Below are 27,741 nucleotides of genomic sequence, written 5' to 3'. Positions count from 1 at the left end.
TTGCCAAAGGCTTTCTGTAAATTAAGAAAAAGCAGGTTTTGGGGACTCACTATGATCTAACTAATGAAAATAGTCACTGGGCATGGTGGCACATGCCTTTGAGTCCAGTACTTGGGAGGATAGCCTGGTCTACAAAGCAAGTTCCAGGATAGCCGGGGCTACACAAAGAAAAACTGTCTCCAAAAAAACTGAAAAGAAAAAGAAGTCTCTTGTTTAATGCTGACAGTTGAAAACAGGGGCAAGGACAAACAAACAAAAAACCTCTTAAGCCTGTACCTGAGACTGTCCCCGTGTCTTCAGGAAAACGCAATGCCCTTTACTGTGACTGTTCCCCAGCTGTCTTCTACTTTCAGCTCTTCTTCAGACCTCACCAATTACCCCATCTCCTGCAGGATCCAGTGCCACAATTCCAACTTGTCTAAATTAACCCTACCCCCAAATCCATATGATAGTCATAATGAATATCACTGTTCCAGTCACCCAGACTTGGAAACTTGGGATATCTGATTCACCCTTCCTCTTCTCCTGCTCCCTACCTCCAATAGCATGGTCACCACACTGTAACCTACAGAGGTATCTTACCCTTTCAGAGATAGCTGTTTTATAAAGTTACAGGATAAGTAAGTGCACTGCCTCTATTAGTTCATCAGAGAAGCAAAAAGCAACAGCTCAAATTGTGCTGAAGCTAAAACAAGAAGTAATAGTCCAGAAAGTCGAATACTACTAGCTACTGGGATATACTCTTTTTTCCTCCAAATCTTTCTACAACTAAAACAAAAGTTTTCACTGTGTTATGGAATGGTTGAATGCCAGAGCAGAAAGATCTGGAGTCAGAAAGCTGAAGTCATGAGTTCCAGCTATGAGGAAAGAGCTGAGCGAAATTCTTGTCCTATCAGTTAACCTCCTGAACTGATGCGTCAAATTCAGAGTGTGACGATCAAGTGGCAAGACTTCAGTATGCAGTAACAGACGGTCCCATTCCAGCCGCTTCTCACACTCTCCAATTACTCAAATGGCACCTGGGCCACTAGGGAGGCTGAGTTACTACAGTAACTCCATCAGTTTCCATTCTGAAACTGAACCTCAGTAGGAACCATCCCACGGATCACCTGACTGCCATTATGCTGACAGGTACTAGAACATTCTGAGCTTTGGTTTCTCCCATTGAGAAACTGAGGAAAGTAACTCCTCATAAACCCGCAGATTGGATTAAGACTTCAGAAGGTAAACCAGGCAGTGGTGGTGTTCAACTTTAATCCCAGGTGGATCTCTGAGTTAGAGGCCAGCCTGGTCTACAGAGTGAGTTCTAGAACAGCCAGGGCTACGCTGAGAAGCCATGTCTCAGAAAACAAAAAACAAGGAGCTGGAGAGATGGCTCAGGGATTAAGGACCCAGGTTCAATTCACAGCACCCACACAGCAGCTCACAGCTGTCTAACTCCAGTTCCAGAGGATTTAACATCCTCACAGAGACATATGTGCATGCAAAACATCAGTACATATAAAAAAAATTAATCTAAAAAAAAAAAAAAAAGACTTCAGAAGGTAACATGAAGCATTCTATAGGTGCTAGAGAATCAGACTCTAATAGTCAAGTTTGATACTCCTCCCCAATTTTTTTTTTCAAGACAGGGTCTCTCTGTGTGTAGCCCTGGCTGTACTACACTTGCTTTGTAGACCAGGCTGGCCGAGAACAGACATCCACCTGCCTCTGCCTCCCTGAGTGCTGGGTTACAGACATGGACCACCGAGCCTGGCTTCCCCCAAACTTTTAATCTCACTGAAAGTCTAACCTCTCCCACAAAACTTTCTCAATTTCATAACTACCATTTCTATCACTCCCTCCCAAACAGCTCTACCACACAGAGAACTAGCAGTTTTCTATTATACAGTGCTTGCTTTATTTTCTGAACCTGTCATGAATAGACAGACCATGAACCTATATTGCAGCTGAAGAGTGTTAAATATATCCATTAAATGTTTGCTTATTACTAAATCAACAATGTCAACAATCCCAGCACTGGAGAGTCAGAGGAAGGACTATAAATTCGAAGACACTACCTGGAAAGTTCCATGCCAACCAGGGCTACATAACAAGACCCTATCTCAAAGCAAAACAATTTTTAAATGGTGTCCAAACTTCGGTCAGTAATTAGTTAACCCTTCAAAAACAATAAATTTAACCTAGGACGTACAGATTTAGATCCAAATGTAAATTTCAAATCATTTTAATTGTCCTCGACCTAGCAAGTCACTGGCAAGCGGCCACACCCACCAATCAATACATACCAGTCATTCTTGCCACCTCCTGAGCCCGGGAGTTCTGAAATATTCAAGTGTCTGCCCTTGTGAAAATCCTTCCCCTCCCGCCTGCACGGTTTGGACACAGCTTAGCAAACTCCTTGCACCGTTCTGAGGATGTCCACAGGGCGCCCATAGGCCCTCAAGGCTTAAGTTTCCAACACCGAAGAACGTCCTGCACAAACCCAGGCTTTTCCCAAAGCAGCGAATCCCTGACAACGGACCATTTACACAAAATCACCTTTGGCACCCCAGGGAGAACGGCAAAATCCGAAGGGTTGGGATGAGGAGTGGCGCTGGTCCCCTGCGTAGGACGCGACCCGGGGACACGTCTGGCGCCGAGAGGTAGAACTGTAAGGACCTGCAAGATCCCAACGGCCCACCGCTCCCCACCTCACCTGCAACACTAGGGCCTGCGCGGCCCCGGGAGGGAAGCCCATGCGGTCCGAAGGGTGGCGCAGCAGGCGATAGAAGTCGGTCTTGCGGTAAAGAAAGCCGAAGAGCACGCGCAGAAAGTCCTGGACATTGCCCACGTGCTGCAGGATGCCCAGAAGGGCCTGGTCGTAAAGCTCAGCAGCCCCGGGCTCCATGGCTCTGCTGCCCGAGGGACGCGAACACAGTGGGCACCGCCTCACACCGGCCTATTGGCCACTTCCGGCGTGCGTGCCTAACGGCTCCCCCGGACAGCGAGGACGCAGAACTTCCGGTCCGCGCTTGTTACTACTGGTGTTAACTGATTGTCCTCCTTGATGCACTGCTGTATCTCCTCCGCCGTGATACCTGCCTAAAGGAGGCTGGTGTGCACTCAGTAGGGTTCCTACACGCAAAAACGGCTATAGTTGCGGCGCCGAAAGTGCTTGCCAACCATATTTGAATAGGGCGGAAGCTTTGTGCTGACGGGAACGTGACGTGGTCCCTGGAGGTGGTGTCACGTGGTTTGGGAGCGTTTCTTCTTTCAGGATTGAATTCCTGTCTCGGTATCCAAAGCGCCTGCCTGCCTGCCTGCCTGCCTTTATTTATTTATTTATCTATCTATCTATCTATTTATTTATTTATTTATTTATTTATTTATTTATTTATTTATTTATTTTCCTTTCTTCTTTTTGTAGCGCCTTTTTAAAACCAGGGCAACTACGTTTTGTTTGTGAGCCAGAGAAACGGAAAGGAATGTTGTATGATATTTTAGAATGTATATATCTGTATCTGCATGTATAGTATGTGTATGCGTGTGTATACACATGACATTTGTAATAAGCACTTGTCAAAGTAGTCTAAATCAGTATAAAGCTGGTTTAAAGATCTTTGTGAGGCTCTGAATATAGACATTTTAAGAAAACTTTTGTGTAAGATTGTCACAGATATGGATACGGCATCCAAATTCTAGGCCAACCTCGGCTTCAGAGTAAAATCTTGTCTCAAAAATAAATAAGGGCTGGAGAAGTGGTTCGGAGGTTAAGAGCACTAGCTGTTCTTCCAAAGGTCTTGAGTCCCAGTCCCAGTAATCACCTGGTGGCTCACAACTATCTATGATGAGATCTGGTGCCCTCTTCTGGCCTACAGGCAGAATACTATATAAATAATAATATTTTTTTAATAAATAAATAAAGGACTGGGGACATATGCTAGGTCACAAAGCCCAGACAAAAGGCTGAGGTGCCTGTTAACATATCAAAGCAGACTTTGACCACCAGTCTCCCTCAGTCCCTACCTGTTACAGGGTCATTCAGACCATCATGCATCTCCCAGCTTTCTTTAGAATTTTGCTCTGTTTGTTTTGATTTGTACAACAGAAGGTCTTTGTTTTAATATGGGCAAATCTTTTGCTTTTACTCTCTGGCTTCTGGGTCTGTGCTTGGGGAAATTGTCTCTCCCAGCTTTATACAGGCTCCCGTGTTCGTTTCTGGAGCTTGTGCAGTTTTCTGGATTTTAAAGTACTTTATTGAATATTTATACATGGGTATAGTATGTTTGGATCTAATCTACCCCTACCCTGTCCCCCTCCCAGATCCTCCCCAGCTCCACACAACTTTTTCCTCCCAACTTTATGTGTGCATGCTCTCTGCCTCCCCCACACCCTCTCTCTTTCTCTTCAATCTGATAACCGCCTGGTCCATTCAGTGCTATCTCTATGTGAATGGGTGTGAGACCATCTGCTTGAACATGGGTAGCCCCTCAGGGCCTGTATCTTAGTTTGAGTTCCTGTTGCTACAAAGAGATAGCATAACCAGAGCAACTCTTACAAGGAAAACATTTAATGGGAGCTGGCTTACCGTTTCAGAGGTTTAATCCATTATAGTCATGGCAGGAAACATGGCGATATGCAGGCAGACAGGTGCTGGTGAAAGACTGAGAGTTCCTCATCTTTTTTTTTGGGGGGGGGGGAATCTTCTAGACAGGGTTTCTCTGTGTAGCCTTGGCTGTCCTGGACTCGATTTGTAGACTAGGCTGGCCTCAAACTCACAGAGTTCCACCTGCCTCCGCCTCCCTGAGTGCTGGGATTACGGGTGTGCGCCCTGCACCCAGCTTGAGTTCTACATCTTGATCCATAGGCAGCTGGATACTGTGTACCACACTGAGCATAGCTTGAGTACTTGATAGACTCCAAAGCCACGCCTACTCCAACAAGGCCACACCTTCTAATAGAGCCACTCCCTTTGGGCGTCATTCCTATTCAAACCACCGCAGCCTTCATCCCTGGAGAAGAGTAACTTTATTTATGTAGCCATCAGTTGCCAGTAGTGCGTCAGATAGGGTGAGACTTCATGACCCCCTCCCTCATCCATACCAGGGTTTTGGTTGGCTTGATCTTGCATGTGTATTTATGTATGCAATGGCCCTATCATGTCTTGCGAGTACTGTTTTACTAAAGTGGTCCACTCCCTCTGGCTCTTACAGTCTTTCCACCCCCTCTTCCACAGTGGTCTCTGAGCCTCCTGGGAAGGGGATGTGATACAGACATCCCATTTAGAGCTGAGCACTCCACAGTCCCTTATTCTCTGTATGTTGACTAGTAATTGGTTGCTATCTTAATCGCTGCTTATAGCGAAAGAAGCTTCTCTGATGAAAATTGAGAGATGTACTGATCTATGAGTATAAAGATAAGAACTTGGAGGGAACTCTGTTGCTATGTCCGTTTAACAGAATAATAATACTAGGTTCTCCCCGATGGCTTATGACCTAGTTAGCCACACGTTTTTAACTCAGTTAATAGTACCAGGCATGGGTTCTATCTTGTGGAGCTGGCTTTAAGTTCAGTCACACTGGACTGGAGAAAAGGCTCAGCAGTTAAGAGCATTGCTGCTCCTTGCAGAGGCCTCTACATGGGTGGTCACACATAACTGCGTGTGACTCCAGTTCCAAGAGATTTGACAGGCTCTTCCGGCATCCACAGGCCCAAGGGATGCACATGGGCGTGTTTTTAAAAATTAGAAAATGGTTAGCCCGTATGTCACTACTGCACTTGTGGACAGATCCTGCCAGGCCAGTTGTTACAGCTGGCTTAGTTTACAGGTGGGTTAGATAAAGTAACACTTTCTTCCCCAGTGGCATGCATAGGACGGTTAATTTTATTGTTAGTGTGATGTGACCCGTGGATACTTTATTTTGATCCAATGACTCAATAGCTGCTACCATGTCATGAACTAGGTCTATTCTTCCCTGATTTGAAATGGCATTGTTTGCAGAACCTGTTTTGTTCTCCAAACGCATGTATGTACCCTGCAGCTGTAGAGTTCTAACGAGGTGACTTGTGAGGTCCATTCTCTCTATTCTGTGGCAGATCTCCTTTAATCAGATTTCCTATCCTTCTTGGCCTGCCAGCAGCCCTTGTCGGCTAGTAGTGTGAGAGACAGAGGGAGTCTGCAGACCAGAAACAGACAGTAGTTTCCAGAGATGCTAGCTCCTTCCCATTTATCACAGGAGGAGCTCCAGCTGCTACTCAGCCAAAGAGAAGCTGGACAGAGGGAGTGAAAAGGTTTGAAAGGGGATATGGAGCCACACCCCAGAAGGGCACCTTTTTGGGTCTGGTAGTTTACTGAAACAATCCTTTGATCCTGAGTGCACCCTGGGGTTCTCTGGCGGGTTCTCAAAATGTGCCTATGTCACAGGCTGCTCTGGGCAAGGGGAAAGCCCTGTGTTCTAACCCTGTACCTCACAGTGAAGGACAGTACTCCTGCCCAACACAGGCTCTCTCATAAGGCAAGTGAACATGTCACAAGGCTATTCTCTTTTGAATAGATAGGAAAAATAGAACAAAACATAATATTTCCATAAACCACTCCACAATATATGTATCATTGTGTCCTGTGCAAAAATTATCCTTAACCCAGAAGCATTCAGAGCAGGACTTTTGATGAAAACACCATTTCTATTCAACAAATATTTATTAAGCACTCTGTTCTTCCCAAAGAACAAGGTATTTCCTTGGTCTCTGCTGCAACCGATGCACCAGGATCAGACCAGGCAGATCTGAAGCCAATGGGCCTGGGCTCCAAGCCACAAGACCTATGCCAGAAAACCTGCCCAGCCCAGAAGCTGTCAGCCTTCAGACAGACACACAGCTGGCCTCGGGCTTAATACTTGCTGAAACTGGAGGCCAAACTGAATGCCATCTTCCAGATGAGTACTGTGAAAACCTCCCACAGGAAGATGTCCTACAATGTCACCGCCCAGGGTGGGCTCACTCTCTGTTCTCAGGGTGCTGGTGAATGTTAAAAGACTTGCTGGCATAGAATGGGGATTTTTTTTTTTTTTATGTCACAGGGGCACTGGTGAACAAAGGCAGTTAATGTCACTGGAAGCAGTAACATGTTAGGGACAAGGCTGGGACTCTCTTTCTCTGCCATTTTCAGTGCTGAGGACTGAAGGTAGCAACTCATTTGTGAGGCTACCATGCTCTAGCACTAAGCTGTGACCTCATCCTAGAATTGAGATTTTATTAATTTTCATATTTTGTTTGTTTATTTATTTATTTGTGTGTGTGTGTGTGTGTGTGTGTGTGTGTGTGTGTGTGTGTGTAGCACTTGAAAGAGTTGGTTCTGTCCTTCCATCATGTGAGATCCAGGGATCAAACTCAGGTCACGGAGTTTTCTGGCAATCACCTTCACCCACTGTGGCTCTGGAGATATTTTTCTTTTTTAGATTTATTTGTTTCCTTCCTGTGTATAATCCCTTTGCCTGCACATGCATATGTGTACCACATACATGTCTGGTGCCTGTGAAGGTCAGAAGAGGGTGTTAAACCCCTGAAACTGGAATTGTAGATGGTTATGAACTACTACGTAGTTTCTGGGAACTGAACCCGGGTCCTCGCTGAGAACAACATCTCTGAACCATCTCTCCAGCCCCTGGGAATATTTTTGACAAGGGAAGGAAAAGCTGAGTGAGAAATATATACTATGGCTGAGCCTGAGACAAATGTGTTCTTAGCAATTCCAGAACCCTGGGCAGAAGGAGAAGGTAGTCTCACACTGACCAAGGCATTAGAAACCTGGTAATGGGAGCAAAGCGGCCATTGCCAATGCTGCTGGCTGCCTCATAGCCAGAGTGCTGGCCATTTTTCTAGAACAACCTCCCCCAGGCCTTGAGGACAACCAGAGGGAAGCCCCTGGTGGCCCCTCATCAGCAAGAGCCATGGAGCCTGGATGAGCTCTTACTCCGTTAGAACTTTTGGTCATATTTGGGCAAAGAGCTGCTAGCAGCACTAGCTCCAGGGGTACATTCAACAAAGCTGGGGTTAACATAGTCATAGGTGTTTTCATAGCTGTTTCCATCGGCAGGGAAGGGGGACTTTGGGCAAGAAGGCTCTACAGGTGTTGCTCCCTCTGTGGCTAGTTTCTCCTCCAGTACCAGAGCTTGGTTAACGTCAGGCCCTGCAGAAGAGAAAGAAGAACGCACACCTGTGGTCAGAGAGGCATGCAGATGGCACAGAGATCACAGCCAGAAATGCAAATCTAGTGGGAGGTGGCCTCTGACTTCATCTGCACCTCCTTGCTCTCACCTCACCCACCAACAGCCATTTCAGCTGGCATTTCCACCACCCTCACCAGTCTCCCTCAGCAGGCATGCTCTCTCAAGAGCCTCCCTGACACCCACTCTGTCCCTTTCTTCCTGGGACAATCTAGTGCTGACACCATAGGCAACCCTCCTCTAAAAAGCCTGGTTCCTTACTCTGTACAACAAACCCGAGGCAAAGCCAGCCAGGGAGCAGGGCTCTGCACTTACCACGTGCCTTTGGGGAGCTCTGTCTGCATAGCCCTAGTTTCCAGAGTATTCCTGATTACAGCTGCAGCACTGGGGATGGGAAACTTGCAAGGTCCTTGGCGCTTCCCAGGCCCTCTCAGTCTAGAAACTTCAAGCCTATGGCTCTGAGACCCTGGGCTCACAATTCACTACATCTCCCAGGCCTGTGTCTTACTGTCCCCAATACACACATTCTCCTCCCCAAAGATAGCTAGTGAGTTTCTATAGATGACTGTAATGTCATCGTCACCATCATCATCATACTTTGTGGAGAGAATTAACAACTTGCATCAATAATCAACATCTCCAGGTTTACTCTAAGAAAATGTTGGATGACAAGGTCAAAAATTCAGTCACAAGGTCAGTCACTGCAGTACATAGAGGCAGAGATAACCTAATGACCAGCTGTTGCAAGCTGCTTAGACAGTGGAGGAAGAGAGATGGATAAGGGAAACCTGCTTCTCCCTGGGGCACTTGGTGAGTTCAGCATTGAAGCACCATTAAAAATCTACTAAAACCATTATTAGTTCTGAGAAGTTTTTCAGATTATATTTTAAACACTCCTTCTGGTGTTTGTGTCCCAAGCAAAGATGTCGCAGGATAGGGCAATCCGCCTTCCTAAGCAGCAGCTGTGGGATTCTTCCTTGCTATTCTGGCTGCCTTGAGGGGAAAAAAAAGATCCTACCAGCCAGACAACCCTGTGCCTGCACCAGCCCCAGGGTGAACATTCCCCCTGGCGGTGTAACTGATGCTAAGAGGCACCGTCATGGTCGTCTGAAAGCACAAACCAGGACGTAACTGATCCTAAGAAGGAAAGCTGGGACTGTCCCAAAACAGCCTCAGTGACTACAGTTGATACTAAGAATCAAGACTGTGATTCCAAACACATAAACTGTGATTGGCCGAAGCACACTTTTTCTTGTTATATGAGCAAGATGCTCAGCGTCCCCTCAGACAACGTCTCAGGCCGCCCCCTGGTGTTGCAGCATCAGGCCGCATGGATGATCTTTTCTTACTTCCTCTTAGAAGTGAGAGCTAAGCTGGTACCAGGATGAAAGTGGCCACAAAGGGACAGAGCACTCTACTGGACACCAACAGCTGAGCAAAGAGAAGGCCAAGGGAGACAGCAACAAGGCAACAAGGTACTCAAAGCCACTGCTTGAGAGCAGCCAGGGCAAGAAGAAGGTGACAAATTGAAAGAGAGGACAGAGAACTAAGGCTCTAAGGAGTTCAGAAGAGAAGCTATAAGTTCAGATTGCCGAAAGAGCCAAGTCGTCAGAGCCAAAGATGCCAAGACCTGGACAGAGAACAGAAACTCTGGAGGCGACAGGGCTAAGGGTCCTCATACCCAAGACCTACACAGGGCTGTAGTACGAAAGGGCGCCACTTCCTGTTGCCCCCACCTGCCTTCTGCCACTGAGAGAAATGAAATGCCAAAGACCAACATTTGAAATAGGGTAGTATTTTCAAACTGTGAGTTATTACCCATTACCGAATCATTAAATGAAACTTGTAGACCAACACCAGAATTTTCCAATCAATGAAAGGACAGAATCAGAAATATCAGAATGTTTTGTGTATTAAGGGCAAGGACTGTTTTGTGAGATACTTGTCTTGGTTTCATGTTGGGAAACCCTGATGCTAAGGTTGAGATCTGCCACTGCCGGAAAGCCCTGAGCTCGGTGCAAAATGGAAAACTCCCTTTGCCAGCAAGGCTTCCTCTTCTCTGCCAGGGGGAACCTTGACCCCCACACCCTCCACCTGAGAAACGTCATGTAGACATTGGGGAAATTACAGGTCCAACTCCCTTTCCAAGTCCCTATAAGAACTTGTTCAGCAAGCACCTGGGAGTCCTGATGCCTCTCCGTGTTAGCGAGGATCTCAGTACCTTAGCCCTTCACCCAATGACATTCGCCCAACCTGGATGTCCCCACCCCTCCCCCAAGTTCTGTGTAACCCTCGTTCACCCCAAATAAAATTGATCTGTCTCTGTGCAACTGGGCCTTGAAGGTTCTCTCAGTTCATGCTCATGGCCACTGAACCTCCAGTTTATCACCTCTGCTCCCTGGCTCCTGAGGACCAGTGGCCAATGACCCCAGAAATGAGGGAGAGCCCCAGTTTCATGTTTGTTTGTGTGCCCATACACGTCATTTCTCAGTGTAAAATATACTTCTGTGCTGAGGTGTGACTCAGCGCTACAGAACTTGCCTAGCATGTGCAATGTGCCATCTCTAGAAAAGTGTGTGTGTTTGTGTGTGTGTGTCTATGCGTGCATAGTGTCTGTGTGTGTCTATGTGTCTATAGTGTGTCTGTGTGAGTGTGTTATCTGTGTGTCTTTGTGTATGTCCATGTCTGTGAGTGTGACTGTGTGTGTCTGTGTGTCTTTGTGAGTTTGTATGTCTGGAAGTGTATGTGTGTGAGTGTGTAAGTATGTGTGTCTGTGTGTGAGTGTATGTATGTTATGAATGTGTGTGTCTGTGTGTGTATGTTGTGAGTGTGTGTGTGTCTGTGTGTGAGTGTATATATGAGTATGTATATGTCGTGTGTGTCTTTGTATGTGAGTATGTTATGAGTGTGTGTCTGTGTATGTTGTAAGTGTGTGTGTGTGTCTGTGTGTATATGTTATGAGTGTGTGTCTTTGTGTATATTTGTGTGTATCTGTGTATGTGTCTGTGTGTTTGAGTATGAATGTGTATCTGTGTATGAGTGTGTGTGTTGTGTGTGTCTGAGTGTGAGTCTGTGTCTGTGTATGTCTTTGTGTGTGTCTGTGTTTTTGTGTGTGTGTATGTATGAGTACCTGTGTATGCGTGCACACAAAAACCTAACAGCAGACCACACAGTGTTTAAGACACAGTCAATGTTTGCAACATTGTTTGCAGCATATTAAATGAAAAACAAAAGCTTCCAAAGTAGGAAGTATGGTCATGAGCTTGGCCTGGACTCCTTGAGTTTTCCAAGGGAGCAGGTACCATTTTAGTCAATACTCATAGCTGTGACATCCTGGCCGGGTGGGCATGGGTACTCACCCAGATAGCTGAGGACGACGGGCAGAAAGACCAGGCCATGCAGCAGGCCCAGCAAGGTGATGAGGAGGTTGAGGCGGAAGAAGAAGATCTGAATAAGCTGGGCCTGGGCAAAGCCCAGGATGAGGATGCCTGGGAAGTTGGTCATGGCCACTCCAGCAAACACCTGGTGGAGGTCATAGCCAGGAGTCAGGGAGGACGTGATGGGTCAGATGGAGCACAGGCTGACCCGTCCCTCCCCACTCACCGCACTGCCCATGGTGATGGTAGCATCCTTGACCCTCTCCAGCCGGGTGGGCTTGGTGCTTATAGCAAAGGACCGAGTGATGTGGGACACAAACTCCACAGACATGCCCACTGCCTAGAGGCAAGAGAAGGGGGCTTCAGGGGATGAGAAAGAACACCAGGCAGGGTCCTAGATTCCACATAGAACTGGGGGTAGCTTATGAGTCCAGATCCCCAGCTGCCAATGGCCATCTGTGGCCTATTCTGCAGGTTACCGTGACAAGGTTGATGAGGGACACAGCATTGTAGCTGATACCCCACACAGCCATGAGGCCGATGGTGTCCACGAGGATCATAATGATGGAGAGCAGGTTGAGGATGCCTGAGCGAATGTCCAGGCCCAGTAGGAGGTAGCAGACAACAAAGGTGGGCACAAAGCAGAGGGCGAGTGTGAAGATCCCCTCAGGGAGGACGGTCAGGTATTGCTGGTAGAACACGTTGGAGATCCTGCCAGAGATCAGGGTGTGGTCAAAGCACCAGCCCTTCAGGAGGGAAGGGCCTCCCATTTCAGAAGGAAAACATGAGCCTCAGAGGTTTGAGTTGGGTTCTGGCCCGTGTAAGAAACGGACAGGCCCCAAGCTTACCCCGGAAGACACCTGAAACAGAGTTGGTTCTCATCCCTCAAGATCACACAAAGCCTGCAACCTCCACATCCCTGGCTCAGGCCCCCAGTTCTCACGTGTAGGGGAAGACCTCAAAGTCTGGGTCTGTCCCAGGCACCTTCCGTAGTTCAGCTGTGATGTTGGCTGCTAGCAGCCGGGATGCCCGGAGAGCTTCTGTGAAGTCCTGTGAATTCCTCAGGGGCTTGTGGTAGGCCATGAACTGGGAGGCTGAATGGTCATAACACAATGAGAGTAGAAAAGTCAAGGGTCAATAGCCATTGGCATGTCCCAGAGACTGACACAGACATGTGATCAGACTGGGTTCAGGGTTCCACCAGCACAACCTGAAATTCCTGATGGATTTTCTACTAGACCTGTTTTTTTTTTCTCATTTATTTATATATGAATTTATTTATTTTTAATGTGTGTGAGTGTTTTGCGTGCATGAATGTCTGTGTACCACATGCATTCCTGGTGCCCATGGAAGCCACAAGAGAGCATGGGATCTCCTGTAACTGGAGTTAAAGGAAGTTATGAACAGCCACATGGGAATCAGCTATGGATCCCCTGGAAGAGCAGCCAGTGCTCTGAACCTCTGAGCCGTCTCTCCAGCCCCAAGGCCTGCATTTGCACTTTGCACCAGTGCCCCCAAACCGTAGCTACTTCTGCCCCTCTCTGAGGTCAAGGTCTGACTTTGATAGATGAAGCCTAAAAGATCACCCCTTGCCTACCACCTATAATTCCAGAACCCAGCAGACAGAAGTAGCAAAATTACCTCAAGTTCAAGGCCAGCTTGGGCTAGAGAGTGAAGTACTGTCTCAAAAGCAAAACAAAAGTAAAAGATCTCCCTGTTGAAACCAAATCCTTTTTATTTATATATTTTTATTTAATGTACATTGGTGTTTTCACTGTATATATGTCTGTGTGAGGGTATGAGATCTCCTGGAACATGAGTTACAGTTGTGAGCTGCCATGTGGGTGCTGGGAATTGAACCTGGGTCCTCTGGAAGAGCAGCCAGTGCTTTTAACTCTTGAGCCATCTCTCCAGCCTCTGAAACCAAATTCTTCTATGTGTGCTTTCAAAATATGCACTGGATTTTTTTGTTGTTGGTTTTTTGTTTGTTTGTTTGTTTTGGTTGGGGGGTTGTTTTTGTTTGTCGAGACAAGGTTTCTCTGTGTAGCCCTGGCTGTCCTGGACTACCTTTGTAGAATAGGCGAACTCACAGAAATCCACTCCCGAGTGCTGGGATTAAAGGCATGCTCCAGTACCACCATGCTTGTGCTGGATTTCTAAACAAAAACTTAGCCTGGTTTTTGCTGGAGTGTGGTGTTTCATACTTATGGTCCCAGTGCCCGGGAGGCAGGAGACTCAGGAGTTCAGCACCACATAAAAAGTTTTAGACTACTGTGGGCTACGTTAGACCCTGTCTCAAAAAATAATAATAATTTTCAGTTTCCCTATTCCTATAGGAACGGACTAGAAAAGAAGACAGGTAAACAAAAATGAGTGAATTATTAGAGCTGTGACTTTTAGACTGGGATCCTGCCAGTAAGTACAATAAACAATGTTTGCTAATTGTGTTCAGCAGGTATTGTGTCAGCAAAAGAAACGAGGACCAGTCACACACAGGGAAAACAGAGGAGGTGAGACATAGTCTCTGACACACGGTCTTAAAGTAGTAGGTGCCTGTGGAACCCAATGCCAGACCTCTGAGCACCTGGTGATGGTTCACACCCAGAAGGATGGTCATCCCCATCCAGAGATTCAGTCTGGCATGTAGGCAAGACATTGCTGCGCACATGTCAGCAATCTCCTGATGCTGCTGATACTGTTGGGGGAGGGAGGGAGCTCTCACTTTGAAAGATGCTGATGTAGGATAGTAGGGTCCATGATGGATGCAGGCCTTCCACAGAGCGGGGGCTGTCTGTTCTCTCCAAGAAACAACCCACTCCTCTGTCTATCATGCCCCACCCCCTTTGAACTACATGGGTTCTGCATGCCTTTGCTGCCTAGATATGAGGACCAGGGTATGGTGGGCTGCCTTCTTGGAAGACAGGGACTTCATAGAAGAGTTAGCTCAGCGGGTGAAGTAAGGTTGCTACGGGCAGCTTGTAGCAAGTGATGCCAACTCAGTTGTTTTGGCAAAAAATGAATTGATCCAAAGCTCCCCATCTACCACCCAGTCCACCTCTGTGCCAGCTCCTCCAGGGTGCTCACACCAGTGTGCACTGATCTAACTGCAGCTGGCTCCTCCGTGCAAATGGCTGGCTGGTTCTGCCACCTGCTGTGTTCAGGTGACAGTGCACTGGGATCCTTCTCCCCACAAGTCTGGCTTCATCCCCCCTTGGGTGTTTTGTTGTTGTTGTTTCTTTTTTGAGACAGGGTTTCTCTGTGTGTAGCCCTGGCTGTCCTGGAACTCACTCTGTAGACCAGACTGGCCTCGAACACACAGCAGTCCACCTGCCTCTGCCTCCCTGAGTCCTGGATAAACTAAAGGCGTGAGCCACCACATCCTGCTTCATCCCCCTTGTTTCTGTTGAGGGCTCTTGGGATTCCTCTACAAGAAGGCTTCCTACCTCACTTAGCCAGCTGCTGCTGCTGACATCTCCGTAAGATAGGAGTGGATATGTGTTGGCATGGGTGGCTCCCAAGTATGACATCAGCTGTTACAAAATCTGCCACACACTTCACAGTGGCCATGGACTTTGTATGGGAGAATGGGTGAAGTCTTGGCTCATGGAGTTGGGAAATAAGACCATTGCTGACAGGCCCATGACAGTTACACACACACACACACCATACACACACACCACACACAAGTAGGTGCTCTTGGGAAACTCTACAATAGCTAGCTGACTTGAGACCTTCTCCTGATTCTAGGCTGCACTTACCTATAACCTGGCCATCGGAGCTCAAATTCACAGCGGTTCTATACGCTGCTAGACCCCTGCAAAAAGGAGGCCAGAGTAGAGACTTAGAGGGGATGAGATCTTGTCCTGCCCACCGACTCACTGTACCCAAGAAAGGCCTTAGCTGGCCACTACTGTCCCTCTGTGTCCACCATCTCTGGAACCCATAAGTACCCCCTGTCTCCAGTAGGAGCCACTGTCTGGACCTACCCTTTGGGACATTTGATGTTGGGTGGATCATTCAGGAACCATGGCAGGTACTTGTGAAATTGTTCTGCTGTGGGCCTCCCGGAGCCCAGGTCTATGCACTTTTTTAAACAGTTCAAGGAAACTGCAGAGAGGGGGGGACTCTGAGCATTGACATGTCAGGCAAGGCAGGTCCTGCTCTAACTTCCACTCTGTGCCCCAGTCTAGAGCCCCCAGTTCTGAGAAGTTTATATCTGCCACCCCCAGCTGTGGGACATGTGCCCCTCCTGGTCCTGACAGGCTGGTAGGAAAGGGAAGTTAAGCGCAGAAATGGGATCTCCTACACCTGTCAAACACAGCCCTCCACCTGTGGGGCCAGAGCTCCACCCCCAACCCCACTGCCCACTGCCCACAACCAGCATGCTCTGCAAACAACAGCATAATACTCCATAACTCAAACACGTATGAATGCTTAAGGCCTAACCTTCCTGGACCCTGTGGGTTTGGTGGAGGACTGAGAGCCTTACCAATCCTTTCTACTCTCTTGCCTCAGTTTCTCTAAGCTGTAATGGGCAATGTACCCCTGCAGCCCCATACTCACTATGAGTTGAGGGACAGAACTCATCCTTATGGGGGCCAGAGTGATAAAGGCGGCAGCAGGAGGATGAGGTCAGCCAGTCAATGAAATCATCTACCCAAGAGGACGCAGCAATAGCCAGATAAGACCTGAGGCCAGACAGTGGAGAGGAGTAGGTAGAGTGACTAGGAGTAGGTGAGCCTGGTGGTGACTCCTTCCTGACCTCCTCTGGGCCTCCTCTGGCTTTCTTAGCTGCAGAGGCAGAGCACGCAGAGAGAGGGAACAGGAGAGGAGACAGGCAGCAGAGAAGGAGCAAGCCAGGGTGCGGGGGAGACCAACCACTTACTGTTCAGGGAATTCGCTGGCGTACTGGATCTTCTGGGTTAGGGAGAAGCTGTTACAGCCTGCACTAGAGCAAATTGCGTTCATGCCTGCCTCGCTGGAGAAGTTGTAGCCCGAGGTGGTGACAAAGTACACCGGAGGCCCCACTTCAAAGTAGCGGTTCAGAAACAGGAAGTAATCGATCAGGTACGAGTCCTGGGGAAGAAGACCATCTGTGAGTCTCAGGGGTATCTGTAATGGGCTTGCCCCAGGTCATACAGAGGTGCATGCTTAGAATGTGCCTACTGAGGTAAACACAAGAATGCAGGGAAACACACTGAGAGGTGCACACACAAGGTAGATGCTCAGAGGCACACGGAAAGGAACTGACTCAGAAACATGCAGAGTGCAGGCATACATATGTACACAATACAGACTGAGATACACACAACTGTGTACTTAGAGGAGCACGCCCTGATACACACATAAAGTGCACACCAACACACACACACACACACACACACAGACAGGCCCTGGGAGACATGGAATACACCCACACATGCATTGTAAGAATTTCAGAAGAGGAGAGAGATGGAAGAAATGGATTTTTTTTTTTTTAAGAAACAATAGCCAAAAACTCCCCCAAATTGATGAAAGGCATGAATAGAAACACTAAAAGAACTTGGGCAAGGCCTACTAGGACAATCTGAAGCAACCCTAGCCCAAAGCACATTGTAACACAGCTGTCAAAAGCCAACAGCAAAGAGCACTGGAGACAACACAAGAGAAATGGCTTGTCTCCAGGTAAGGTACAATGCAATTGTTTCCACCTTCCTCACCAGCAACCTTGGAGACAGTGAGTTTATATATTCAAAGTACTAAAGGGAGACAAGAATCTTATTTCCAGCAAAACTGACCTTCAGAGAGGAGGGCTAAGCACGTAGCTCAGTGGTAAGGGTGCATACTGAACTTGCAGGGAGCCAGTGGCTTAGGCCCAGTGTGGTGGCACATGCCTTAAGTTCCAGGACTTAGAAGGCAGAGCTAGGCAATCTCTGTGAGTTCGAGTCCAGTCTGATCTACGTGGTGAGTACGTAGTAAGGGAGGGCTACATGGTGAACTCCTGTCTCAGAAAAAAAAAAAAAAAAAAAAAAAAAAAAAGTGTAGGAGGATGTGGTTCTTAGAAATTACGGAAAACAGAAACTGAAACACATCCTGTGTTCATGGACTGGATGACAAATGTTGTTAAGCCATCAGTACTGTCAAAGCAAAGCCACCTACACATTCAGTGCGATCCCTTCATAAGCACTGACGGCAGCTTTTAAAGAAATCTAAAAATTTCAAAGTAAAATTCAAATGTACTCTCTAGAGAACTCAAATGGCCAAGCGATCTTGACAGATTTGAAAGACTCACGCTTTCTGGTTTGAAGCTTGACCACAGAATCAAAGCAGTGCAGTACTGACACGATAGCGCAGCATGGAGATCGAGGGGGCAAAACAAGGAGCTTTAAACACGCATGCTTGAATGATTTTTGGCAAGAGTGCCTGGAGGAAAGCTATCCATTTTAGTGAGTGGTCCTGGGCAAGCTGAATGGAATTAAAATGTAGCCATTTTCGTAACACCGTAGATAAAAATCAGCTCAAAGGGGGTGGGGGGGCTTGACCCCGTTTAGTCCTAGCACTTGGAGGCAGAGGCGCACAGATCTCTTAAATTCAAGGCCAGCCTGGTCTACAGAACTAGTTTCAGGATAGCCAGGGCTACACAGAGAAACCCTGTCTCAAAAAACAAAAACAAACAAACAAAAAAACCCAAAGAATTTAAGTGAATCAAAGACTTGAATATAAGCTCTGAAGCTATAAGAACCCTTAGTAGAAACAGGAAGAACTTCATAACTTTGGATTTGGCAATTATTTCTTCAACATGACACCAAAGTCACTCAATAAAAGAAAAAGGACTCCGTGGATATTTTAAAATGTTTTACATACTAAGACTACCACTAGAATAAAAAGGTAGCCCACAGAAAAAAAGAAAACCAGCTGATAATCAGGTCTCTGACAAGGCACCAATCTCCAGAATCCACAGGGAATGCTTTGGACTCAGCAACATCAAGAAAAACAATTTAAAAAAATGAGCAACGCTTAAACACATTTTTTCTTAAATAAGATACATAGGTGATCAATATGTACTTGAAAAGATGTATAACATTTCTATTGCTGAAAATACAAATCATTCTGGATGTGGTGGCACATGCCTATAACCCCAGCACTGGGAGAAGCAGAGGCAGGGTGATTGCCATGAATTAGAGAGCAGCCTGGTCTACAAAGGGAGTCCAGGACAGCCAGGGTTACACAGAGAAACACTGACTCAAAAAACAAAAAGAAAAAGAAAAGAATAAAAGAAAGAAAAAAAGGACGGAAGAAAGAAAGAGAAAAAGAAAGAAAGAAAAGTACAAATTAAAACTGCTATAAAGCCAGCATTGGTGCTGCCAAGTGACCCAAGAGACCAAAGCAAGAAAACAGGGCATTCCAGACCAGCCTGGGCTACCAGTGTCAACAAAAGCAAAACAAAACAAAAGAACCCACCAGTACAAGCACATAGAAACAACTTCATACCCTGTGCTGTAACTGTTAATTAAAACAAACAAACAAACAAAAACAAAACAAAAAACAGAAGACAGGCAAGGGGTATGACTTTATGGCTAACTGGAAAAGCGCTTTCCCAACAAGTAGGAGATCTGAGATTTGACCCCCAGCACCAAAAAATTAAAAACACAGGAGAATAACAAGTGCTGGGGACAGAGCAGCCGGGTTTGAATGCCAGCACACACACACAGGGCTGCTCTGCAACACAGCCATCTGTAACTCTAGTCCCAGGGGATCGACACCCTCTTTCTGACTTCTGAGGGCACTAGGCCCCCGCGTGGCACACAAACATACATGCAGGCAAAACGCTCGTGCACATAAAGTAATAAATCCCAACACAGGTATTGGTGAGAAGTCACATAGAAGAAAATGGTATCCCTCCATGAGGATAGCCGCATGGCTAGCCCTCCACCACAGGACCTCGACTGTGTCCTGAGCCAGCACTCAGCCCTTGTACTTCCCGAACAAGGATGTGGTTCACCCTCTCAGGGTCCACTTAGAGCAGCTCTGCATGGTGCCAAGCCTTGTCTGTGTGGGTCTCCGCTCCACCCTGCCCCACCCACACCTCTACAGTCCTTGTGTCTGTTCCAGCCCGCTCCGCAGCCACTCCCACTCCACCTGCAGGGCACTGCTGCCCCTCTCAGGCTGAGAGGAGGCCAGGCTCACCTTGGGCAGAGCCAGCTCCTGGTCCAGCCCTACGCTGATGTGGCACATGAAGTAGAGATTTGCTCCAAACAGGGCCAGAAACAGCAGCAACTGAGGGAGAAACCGGCACGTGAGAACCTCTCCCCAGACAGCCTTCATCTTCCCTCAAACTTGAATGGCTTTGCTGGGCATCTTGGGAAACAGCCTGGAGTTGGACAGACTCAAGCTCTAGCTCCAAGTATCCAGCCTGGGCCTGGGCAGCCCCCAACCACGCTCCTCCCAGTCTCTCCTCCAAAGTGGTCCAGCCTCTCAGCCCACATACCACAACAGGGCGGATGAACCTGTGCAGCAGGAAGGGAGTGTATATCTTTCGGAAGAAGCGGAGTAAGAGCCCCTCTTTTTGTTCAGGTGGGGGCAGCTTCCGGCATGAAAGGCAGCATAAGATGTCAGGGCGAGAGGCCTAGAGGACGACAACCTCTCAAGACTGGGTCCATGGCAGATCCCAGGATCCACCTTACCCGGGGAAGTCCGGGTGATGGCCACTGCAGATTTTGTTGCTTTTACTTCCTGCCTTAATCAAATACTGAATTTTACATCATCAAAAAACACCAGCGTGATTCCTGCTAACTTATTTATAATTTATTTTGCAAACTTACCTACTTTTAGGAGGTTTGATGATACTGCCAAAAATAACTAAAAATGAAATCTCTTTCTATGGGAAATTGGAGAACACAGAGCCCAAATAACCTCTCAGAACCATGCCCCACCTCCCACCCAACTCTCCTGGTAGTAATGTCATATCTTCCAGAAAATGTGTATTGCAGTCAGGGTAAGTCCTTTGGTTCTGGCCCAGTTGTCTTTACCTCCTGCCTCTTGCTATCCAGAGAAAGCAGTGCCACAAAGGCGGTCATCTGGAGCAGGAAGTCGAGGATGATGGCAAGGCCAGAGGTCAAGGCAAAGGTCCGCACAGCAGGCATGGAGTTCAGGGCCCCTGATGGGGGAACAGAGTCTGTCAGACCATCCTGGCATCATGGGCCAGATGCAAGCACCGACAGCTGAAAGCAGGAAACATTCACTGCCTCTGAGAGCCTGTGCCCCCTCTTAGAGTAACCTAGCAGGCCTGCTCCCAGGTAGAGAAGGACAGCCCCTGCTCACCCAGAAAGAAGCAGATGGCCTCGGAGAGGCTGCACAGGAGCATGCTGGGGGCCACACTGCCCAGGGCACGGCCAATGTGGGCCTCTCGCTTCTCCTCAGGCAGCCTAGGCAGCCTCTGTGTGGGAAAAGAGACAGAGTACACAGGGTCTGCCAAGGTCACCAAACCTTACAGGCTAGCAGTGGGGTGGTAAAGGGCTTAGAGTCCTGGATAACGCCGAGGACCTGTCAGACCTTCTGGAGACAGAGGAGCCTAGCAACAACTCACAGCCATACTTTCTGCTTCTGTGTTGTATCCTAAAGAACCATTTGGTAAATTCTAGCTATGAAAAGGACTGAGCATTCTCGTCGCTCTAAGTGTTTGACAGCAAAGAGAGGCTAAATGGGCAGTAGTTTGAGCTTATGCCATGGAATGCCTCACATGGTAGTGTAAAGGCAGGAGGCGGTATCTAATACATTAGAAAGCTCACTGGACATTGTGGGGGTTTAACAGAAAGCAAGTTCAAGATGACACAGGAGTATGGATGAATAAGTGGCAACCCAGGCTGTTTCCTAAATGGATAAAGCTTACAGAGAAGAGTCTGCAAGGACATAGGCAACTCTGTGTGGGGCTTTGCCTAATGAGGATGTTGGGTTGTCAATGGGAATGAAAAACCCCTCCCTTCTTACCTGGTACTCAAGAACAAAGATGAAGATGTTGTCAGCTCCCACGGCCAGCACCAGGAAAGGTACCACTTGGATGATAACCAGAGAGGACGGAACACCCAGGTAGGAGTAGAAGCCCATGGAAGCCACGACTGCTCCCAGCACAACAGCCACCCCACCTAGGCCCAGAGTAGCCTTGGAATCCACCTGCAATTGAGTGAGGCTCAGCAAATTGGATGCCAGGGCACCTGCCCAGATCCTCCTTACTCCCCAGGTTGGGTGAAGAGCAGACAGGCACCCTTGGTACTCACATGCCAAACACCTCAATGAAGAACCCATGTGTGCATTTAAGTCTCTATGCTAAACCAGCCTCCCAAGGGCAGGCTCATGGCACCAAAAAGTGCAAGTGTGCCTCGCTGCATCTTGCTAGAATTGCATCGCATGGCCTTTTAAATGGTAGTTTTGCATATGAACCGTGGGAATATATGTTAGAGAGTAGGATCCTTAAGCCTTTCAACACAGAACACATTCAAGAGATACTACCCTTCAAGGAGTTCTCTTTGGATGTGTCCAACTTGCTATTTTAAGGTGCCCTCTCTTGGGGAGCTTTAGAAAGCCTTCTGGAGATGTTCTAGGCTCTGGGTCCCTCCTGCTGTATCCTTCTCGCTCTCACCAATACTCGGCTCCATCTGGAGTAGCTGCCCAGGGCCAGGGAGATGTACAGGAAGACGATAATGTAGCTGATGGCAAAGACAGGCAGGTCCTGGATGGTGGTACGGTTGATCTCATCCTCCAGAGAGCGCTGCAAGCACACAACCAGCTCATTGACCACGTTCTGAGTTTCTATAATGGGTGGCCCGCTGCATGCTCTGGGGAACTGCCTGAGCCTCTAACACAAGCACCATATCTGGGTGGGTACAGGCGTTCACTGCCCAGGGCCATTCAGGAGCAAGTAGAGCCAGGATGTGGGTTTGGCTGGAATTGATCCACACTATTATGGATTGCAAACATAGAACCAGGAACTTGCCAGGGTCCCTACCTCAGCTGAGAATGCAACATTGAACTTGTCAACTGTGCTCTTCTGGAAGGCTTCCATTTCCTTCAAGAAAGCCTCCTCCCAGAGCTTGGCCTGGGCCATGCGGGGATCATTAGCAGGGTAGTTATTGAGAGAGAAGGTTATGATCATCGCCTCTGCCTCGGAGTAGTCCGTCCCTGGGAAGAGAAACTCTGAGTCTCCCTCCTACTGCACCCTTGCCCCTCTTCCCCTCAAGCTGTAACCTTCCCCCATTCCTGTTCCTCTCTTGCTTCCCAACTCCAATAGTTGCCTTATCCCATGCTCCATTTCCCTTCCCCAGAGAAAAGCACAAAACCAGAGCTCCTGGGCAGCATTAAGAAACGAGGAGAGTGGCAGAGGGGAGACAGGAAGCACCATCTTCAGCCCCCGTAAGCCAGGCCCCCAGGTACTGAAAACACTCATCACCATGACCTCTCCCTCCTACCAATCATTCCTCCCCTAAAACTGTCCCTTCAGTAGCCTCCCAGGGCTACCTCACTTACCTTGGTACCCCCCAACAGCAAGAAAGGGGAAGACCGGGGCCCCATAGTCAGCCATGCAGCTCAGGGCCAGGGCCGTGCCATCTTTGAACGTGAGAGGGGCACTACAAGGAAACCACAAAGGGAAAGAGCCTTTCCTGGCCCTGCCTGGTTCCTTTGGCCCCACCCTACCCCAAACCCTCAGCTCCCCCTGCAGGAGGAGCCGTGACTTCGGATTACCTGTCCCAGAGGGTTCAATATGGCCATCTTCCCACAAGGTGGGTTCACTAGTCCACTGAGGAAGGAGCTACCTTGGGTGTCTCCCTTGGGCAGATACTGTAGAATGGTTTCTCCATGCTTCTCATGTCCCTTCCCATTGCCAAACCTTCCAAACCTGTCATTATCCCAGTTCTAAATGAGCAATCCAATCAAGTGATGGGCCCAGATTTGACCCATGACCGTCTCCTGTACAGGCCTCAATGCTATTCTTCATGTCCTCTCTCCCAGAGTCTGAAACCCTCCAAGTGTTGACTTGAGCCCTGGAGCTCAGAGCCCTGTGTCTACAGCTACTCAGCCAGTGCACTTAGACAAGCCTGTCCCCTTCAACAAAACCCTTTCTACAGAGCACACCTCTGTGGAGACAGAACAGGCTGCCTGCACAAAGCCCTTTGCATACATTCTCAGCTCTGAGCAGCTGAGTATATTGGTCAATAGAGCTATCTCGGAGAACTAAATTGCTGTGTGACCTTAAGCACCTTACCATACCACTCTGAGCCTCAGTTTTCCAGTCTATGAAATTAATATAATGAGCTCAATCAAGAGTTGGGAGCATCCAAAATAAAAACAAAGAAAGTACAAGCCAAGTGTAGGCCTACACAACCTCAGTACTCAGGAGACTGAGGCAAAAAAAAAAAGTGAATTTGAGGGCGACCTCAAATAGTGTGACTCTGTCTTAAAATAAAATCAAAAGCAACAACTAACCACACAGTACCCCCAGTGCCTCTCCACAGCCCTCTCTGCTGTATCCAAGGCCACAGCATGAACACTCTAGGAAGCAGCCCACGCCTGAGGCTCAGCTGAGGATGGACAGCCAGTAGCAGGGAGAGTCAGCAAAGGCTTTCTCCTCTACTCTCATGGCTCTAAAGAATGTGAGGCCGAGAGGTGCAGGGTCAAAACTGTTTTCATAACAGCAGGCAGGTGCCGTTACCTGCTGCCATCCTTGTCTGCTCCCGAGCAGGGTGGAGACAGCAAGGCCATTTGAGGCACTTCACTCTCCACTTCTCTCTCCGGGAGCCTCCTCCACCACTCGCCCTCTCACCACCCTTCTCTCCATCCGATGGTCTCGTGGTACCCTGTTTATGCCACCCAACATGGAAAAAGCCTGAAGCAGAACCTCAGCAGCATAGGGATATGGACAAAATTACCCTAGAACACCTGGCCTGATACCTGAGGCCAGAGACTAGCCGCCATCTTGGCTGAGCCCAAATGAACTTATTTCTAGCCAATTCTGAAGCTACCATAATCCCTACAGATCCTGACGATGAGTCAGGAAAACAACAGTACAAGCACACTGCCTGAGCCATCACTTTTGAGATTTAAATGAAGATTCTATGAAGGTCAAGAGAGAGAGGGCTCAGTGGTTAAGTGCTGTTCTTGCAGAGGACCAGAGTTTGGTTCCCAGGATCCACCTGGCTGCTTACAACTGACCTCAATTCCAGTTCCTGAGATTCTAGCAACTTCATCTGACCTGTTCAGCACCAGATACATATGTAAGCAATGCACATACATATACACAGGCAAAATATTCATTCATGTGAAGTTAAAATAAGCCTAAAAATTACTAAACTAACACCACATCAGGAGCATCATGGGAGGATAGGTCCTGTGGACTAGACCTGGAAGGACTGACAGGACAAATGCCCTGCAGGGAACAGGCATAAGATGGGGGTGAGGTCTAAGAAAGGACTCAAATAGACTCAGACACGTGATGGCCCTGACGTCGGAGCTGTCCCTGGCTCCGCAGGATGGAGCTGTGTTCTGGCCTGGTTCCTCAGGTCTACTCACTTTGCACAGTAGAGGAAATGGTCCTTCCAGTCTACCAGGGCAGTCTGACCACTCAGTGTCTGGTTGGCCGTGAGCAGCAGGAGCGTGCGGTTGTTCTGGAAGTACTGAAGGAGGCTGTTGACACAGCAGTCGGAGAGGCTGGTGTTGTGCGGTTTGAGGGGCGCATAGCAGATATCCTGCAGGGAGATGTTGCGCTGTGCCTCGGGGGACCACACCTGCAGGTGTCGAAGCCTTTCTTGCAGCTCCAGCAGCTCCAGCAGCAGATCCAGGGACAGGATCCCGCTGAAGTTCTTGGGCCCTAGCAGTAGGGAGTTGTAATGGTAGCTGGACCTGTTCCGAGCTGTCACAAAAATCTGGGTGGTTCGGAAGAAGGGGCCAAAATGCTCATCTTGGAAGGCCTTCTCTTTCCGGGCTTTGCTTTTGGGGGCCGACCAGAGTTCCACAGGGTCAGTGGTGAGTTCTATAAAGATCAGACCTACTGACAAGGCTATAACAACTATCAAGGACAGTGTCAAGACGGTGAGTGGCCACGAGGCCACCCTTGTGCCCCATCTCTGGAAGAACTGGCCAAGGACAGTGTGAGGTGAGAATTTGCGATTATAAGGGAGGTTGGGGGCTTCCTGCAGGCCTGTTGTCTTGCCCTTCTTCCTGTCGGAAACCACTCGGAGACGCACGAGGATAGCAGTGAACAATACAAAGACAGAAGTGAAAATGATGATGAGGGCCAGCCAGCCTGGCATGCTACCCATGTAGAAGGAAGGTCGCAGGGCTGGGGGCCGAGGAATGACAGGGCAGGATGCTGCGCAGTCCTGGCAGGAACAGGCTGCCAAGTTGTCGCCCTGGGACTCGTTGCAGGGCGCGATCTTCCCATTCAGAGGCTGCATCCCGTCTGCCGGGGCCTGGTCAGGCTCCAAGAGGTGGAAGGTGATGTCGATCGGAGCCAGGCCATTCCCTGTGTCCCCTTGGAAGTTGAGCCAGCGCTGGGCATTGCAGAGGGCAGAGCCGTACACTCCACACATGCTGCCCACGGCCAGTGAGGCGGCTGCGGGAATACGCACCCGGCTGCAGGACTCATAGGCCTTCTCTGCGAAGCTGCGCTTGTAAAAGGCCTCGTAGGCCACCACAGCAGGAAGCTGTCCGGTTTCCCGCATAGCCACGCGGGTGACATTGATGAAGAGGCTCTGGTCAGGGCTGCAGGTGTTGTGGCAGTGCAGGCTCACAAAATTGTCAGAGCAGGCCGGGCAGCGGGTGAGGAGGGCCTTGGTGATAGACATGCTCCTCTCTAACGACACTAGCTGCCTAGGGGAGCAACAGGCGTAGGTGGTGCTGGTGCCATTGTACAGGAGGGGACAGATGCGCTGGAGGAGGGCCAGATGGTCACCTATGACGTGGCGGGCCGGCGTATTAGACAGGCAGGATACATTGGACAGTGATGTGAGGCCCCCAGACAGATTTGGATTCTTCCCACACTCGTCATAAGAGGTGCAGTAGCCAGGCTTGTGGATGGGTGTGTAGGGCTCACCCTGGGCCTGCAGAGAAAACCAAGAGCACCCATAATCCTTAAGGCCAGTTGGCAAAGTCAGGGTCTATCTGGAGAGTGAGAGGCCAGGGAGAATGTATGGGAAGGAAGTACAGCAAGTAAGGGGCTGGAAGAGCCTATGGGGAGGCTCGTGGGGGCATGTGCTGTGCTTAGGGTGCTAGTGGGTGGACACCCTCTCGAGGGACAGTGATGGGGCTACTCAGAAAAGGAAGTGATCTGATAGAGTGTGGGAGGGGGAGATGGGGAGACGAGGGGAACCCCTATTGCTGAGTCTCAGCTGGACTCCACACTGAGACCAGGGTCCCTTTAAAGGGTTTGTATAAGAGCCCCTTATCCGACCTTCTGCATCACCAAATGCTATCACCCACCTCTGAGGGCAAGAAAGGATGGTAACAGGACCTCTTCCCAGAATGTTTCGGGTGTTGTTCACCCGGGATCCACCTCCAGCACCTGACTCAGTCCCCATTTGACCACAGGCTAAGGTCCCATCCATTTGTCTCTCTGACCCTCTCAACCCCTTGACCTGAAGACCCCTCCACTAGCACTTGTCTTTAGGCATGGGAAACCTCCCCCAGCCATGGGACCCTTCCTCACTGTCAGGTACCCAGCTTGCCTTGCCCTGATGGGAGGCACTAGGAAGCGGCCAAGAGCAACAGACTCACCAAGTTCAGGAGCAGGGCCAAGAGCAGCCCTGCCTGCAGGCCAGCTGCCATCCCAGGGCCAGGAAGCGATCAGGGAGAAGCAGGGCCAGGCCTCAGGGACAGACAGCTGGGGAAAACTAAGGACTGGACCCTGCAGTTATACATTAAGGCAACCTCCTTCCCCTCCTCCTAGTGACAACCCTCATCTGCCAGGTTGGGACCAATAGGGGTGTGCCCTGCTGGTTAATGATCTACGTGCCCTGTTCCCTGCCATCAGTCCATGCCCCCCTTTTAGGTGAACTTCCTAGTGAAGGTGCCAGGGTTCCCCACTTACTTCTTGATGCAAATGAATTCTAACGTGGTTAGAGCCGGTTGGGCAAGAGATGCCAGACACTCACTGGCCTGGCTTTGGCCTTGGGGGCTTAGCGTAGCTGAAG

General features: G+C 48.8%; 2 protein-coding genes across 3 annotated transcripts in view; both read right to left on the bottom strand.

Moving 5' to 3' along the window:
- The window catches only part of Nudcd3 (NudC domain containing 3), a 79,235-nt gene extending 76,102 nt beyond the window's left edge, over positions 1-3,133 (bottom strand). The window contains exon 1 of one of the 2 annotated variants that reach the window (XM_055623886.1): positions 2,699-3,133. In XM_055623886.1, coding sequence (XP_055479861.1) covers positions 2,699-2,890 — 192 coding nt within the window. In that variant the 5' untranslated portion in view covers positions 2,891-3,133. The remainder of the gene's footprint in view (positions 1-2,698) is intronic. The other variant, XM_055623885.1, reaches the window with a different exon arrangement.
- Positions 3,134-6,663: 3,530 nt separating this feature from the next.
- Positions 6,664-27,489, bottom strand: Npc1l1 (NPC1 like intracellular cholesterol transporter 1). The gene is made up of 19 exons (XM_055624016.1): positions 27,326-27,489; positions 25,124-26,652; positions 23,084-23,184; positions 22,566-22,738; positions 22,200-22,328; positions 21,551-21,733; positions 20,885-20,999; positions 20,593-20,720; positions 20,052-20,189; positions 19,751-19,840; positions 16,470-16,660; positions 16,148-16,272; positions 15,571-15,691; positions 15,343-15,398; positions 12,528-12,678; positions 12,064-12,295; positions 11,811-11,924; positions 11,567-11,729; positions 6,664-8,170 (listed from the first exon to the last, which is right to left on the bottom strand). Exons 1-19 carry the CDS (start codon positions 27,374-27,376, stop codon positions 7,959-7,961), a joined length of 4,002 nt encoding a protein of 1,333 aa, XP_055479991.1. The 5' UTR covers positions 27,377-27,489; the 3' UTR covers positions 6,664-7,958.
- Between the last annotated feature and the right edge of the window lie 252 nt (positions 27,490-27,741).

Source organism: Psammomys obesus, unplaced genomic scaffold (genome assembly GCF_907164565.1).
Source record: "Psammomys obesus unplaced genomic scaffold, mPsaObe1.curated_primary_1811, whole genome shotgun sequence".
NCBI lineage: Eukaryota > Metazoa > Chordata > Mammalia > Rodentia > Muridae > Psammomys > Psammomys obesus.
The sequence above is the reverse complement of the archived record's forward strand: the minus strand, read 5'-3'. Positions and strand labels throughout refer to the sequence as shown.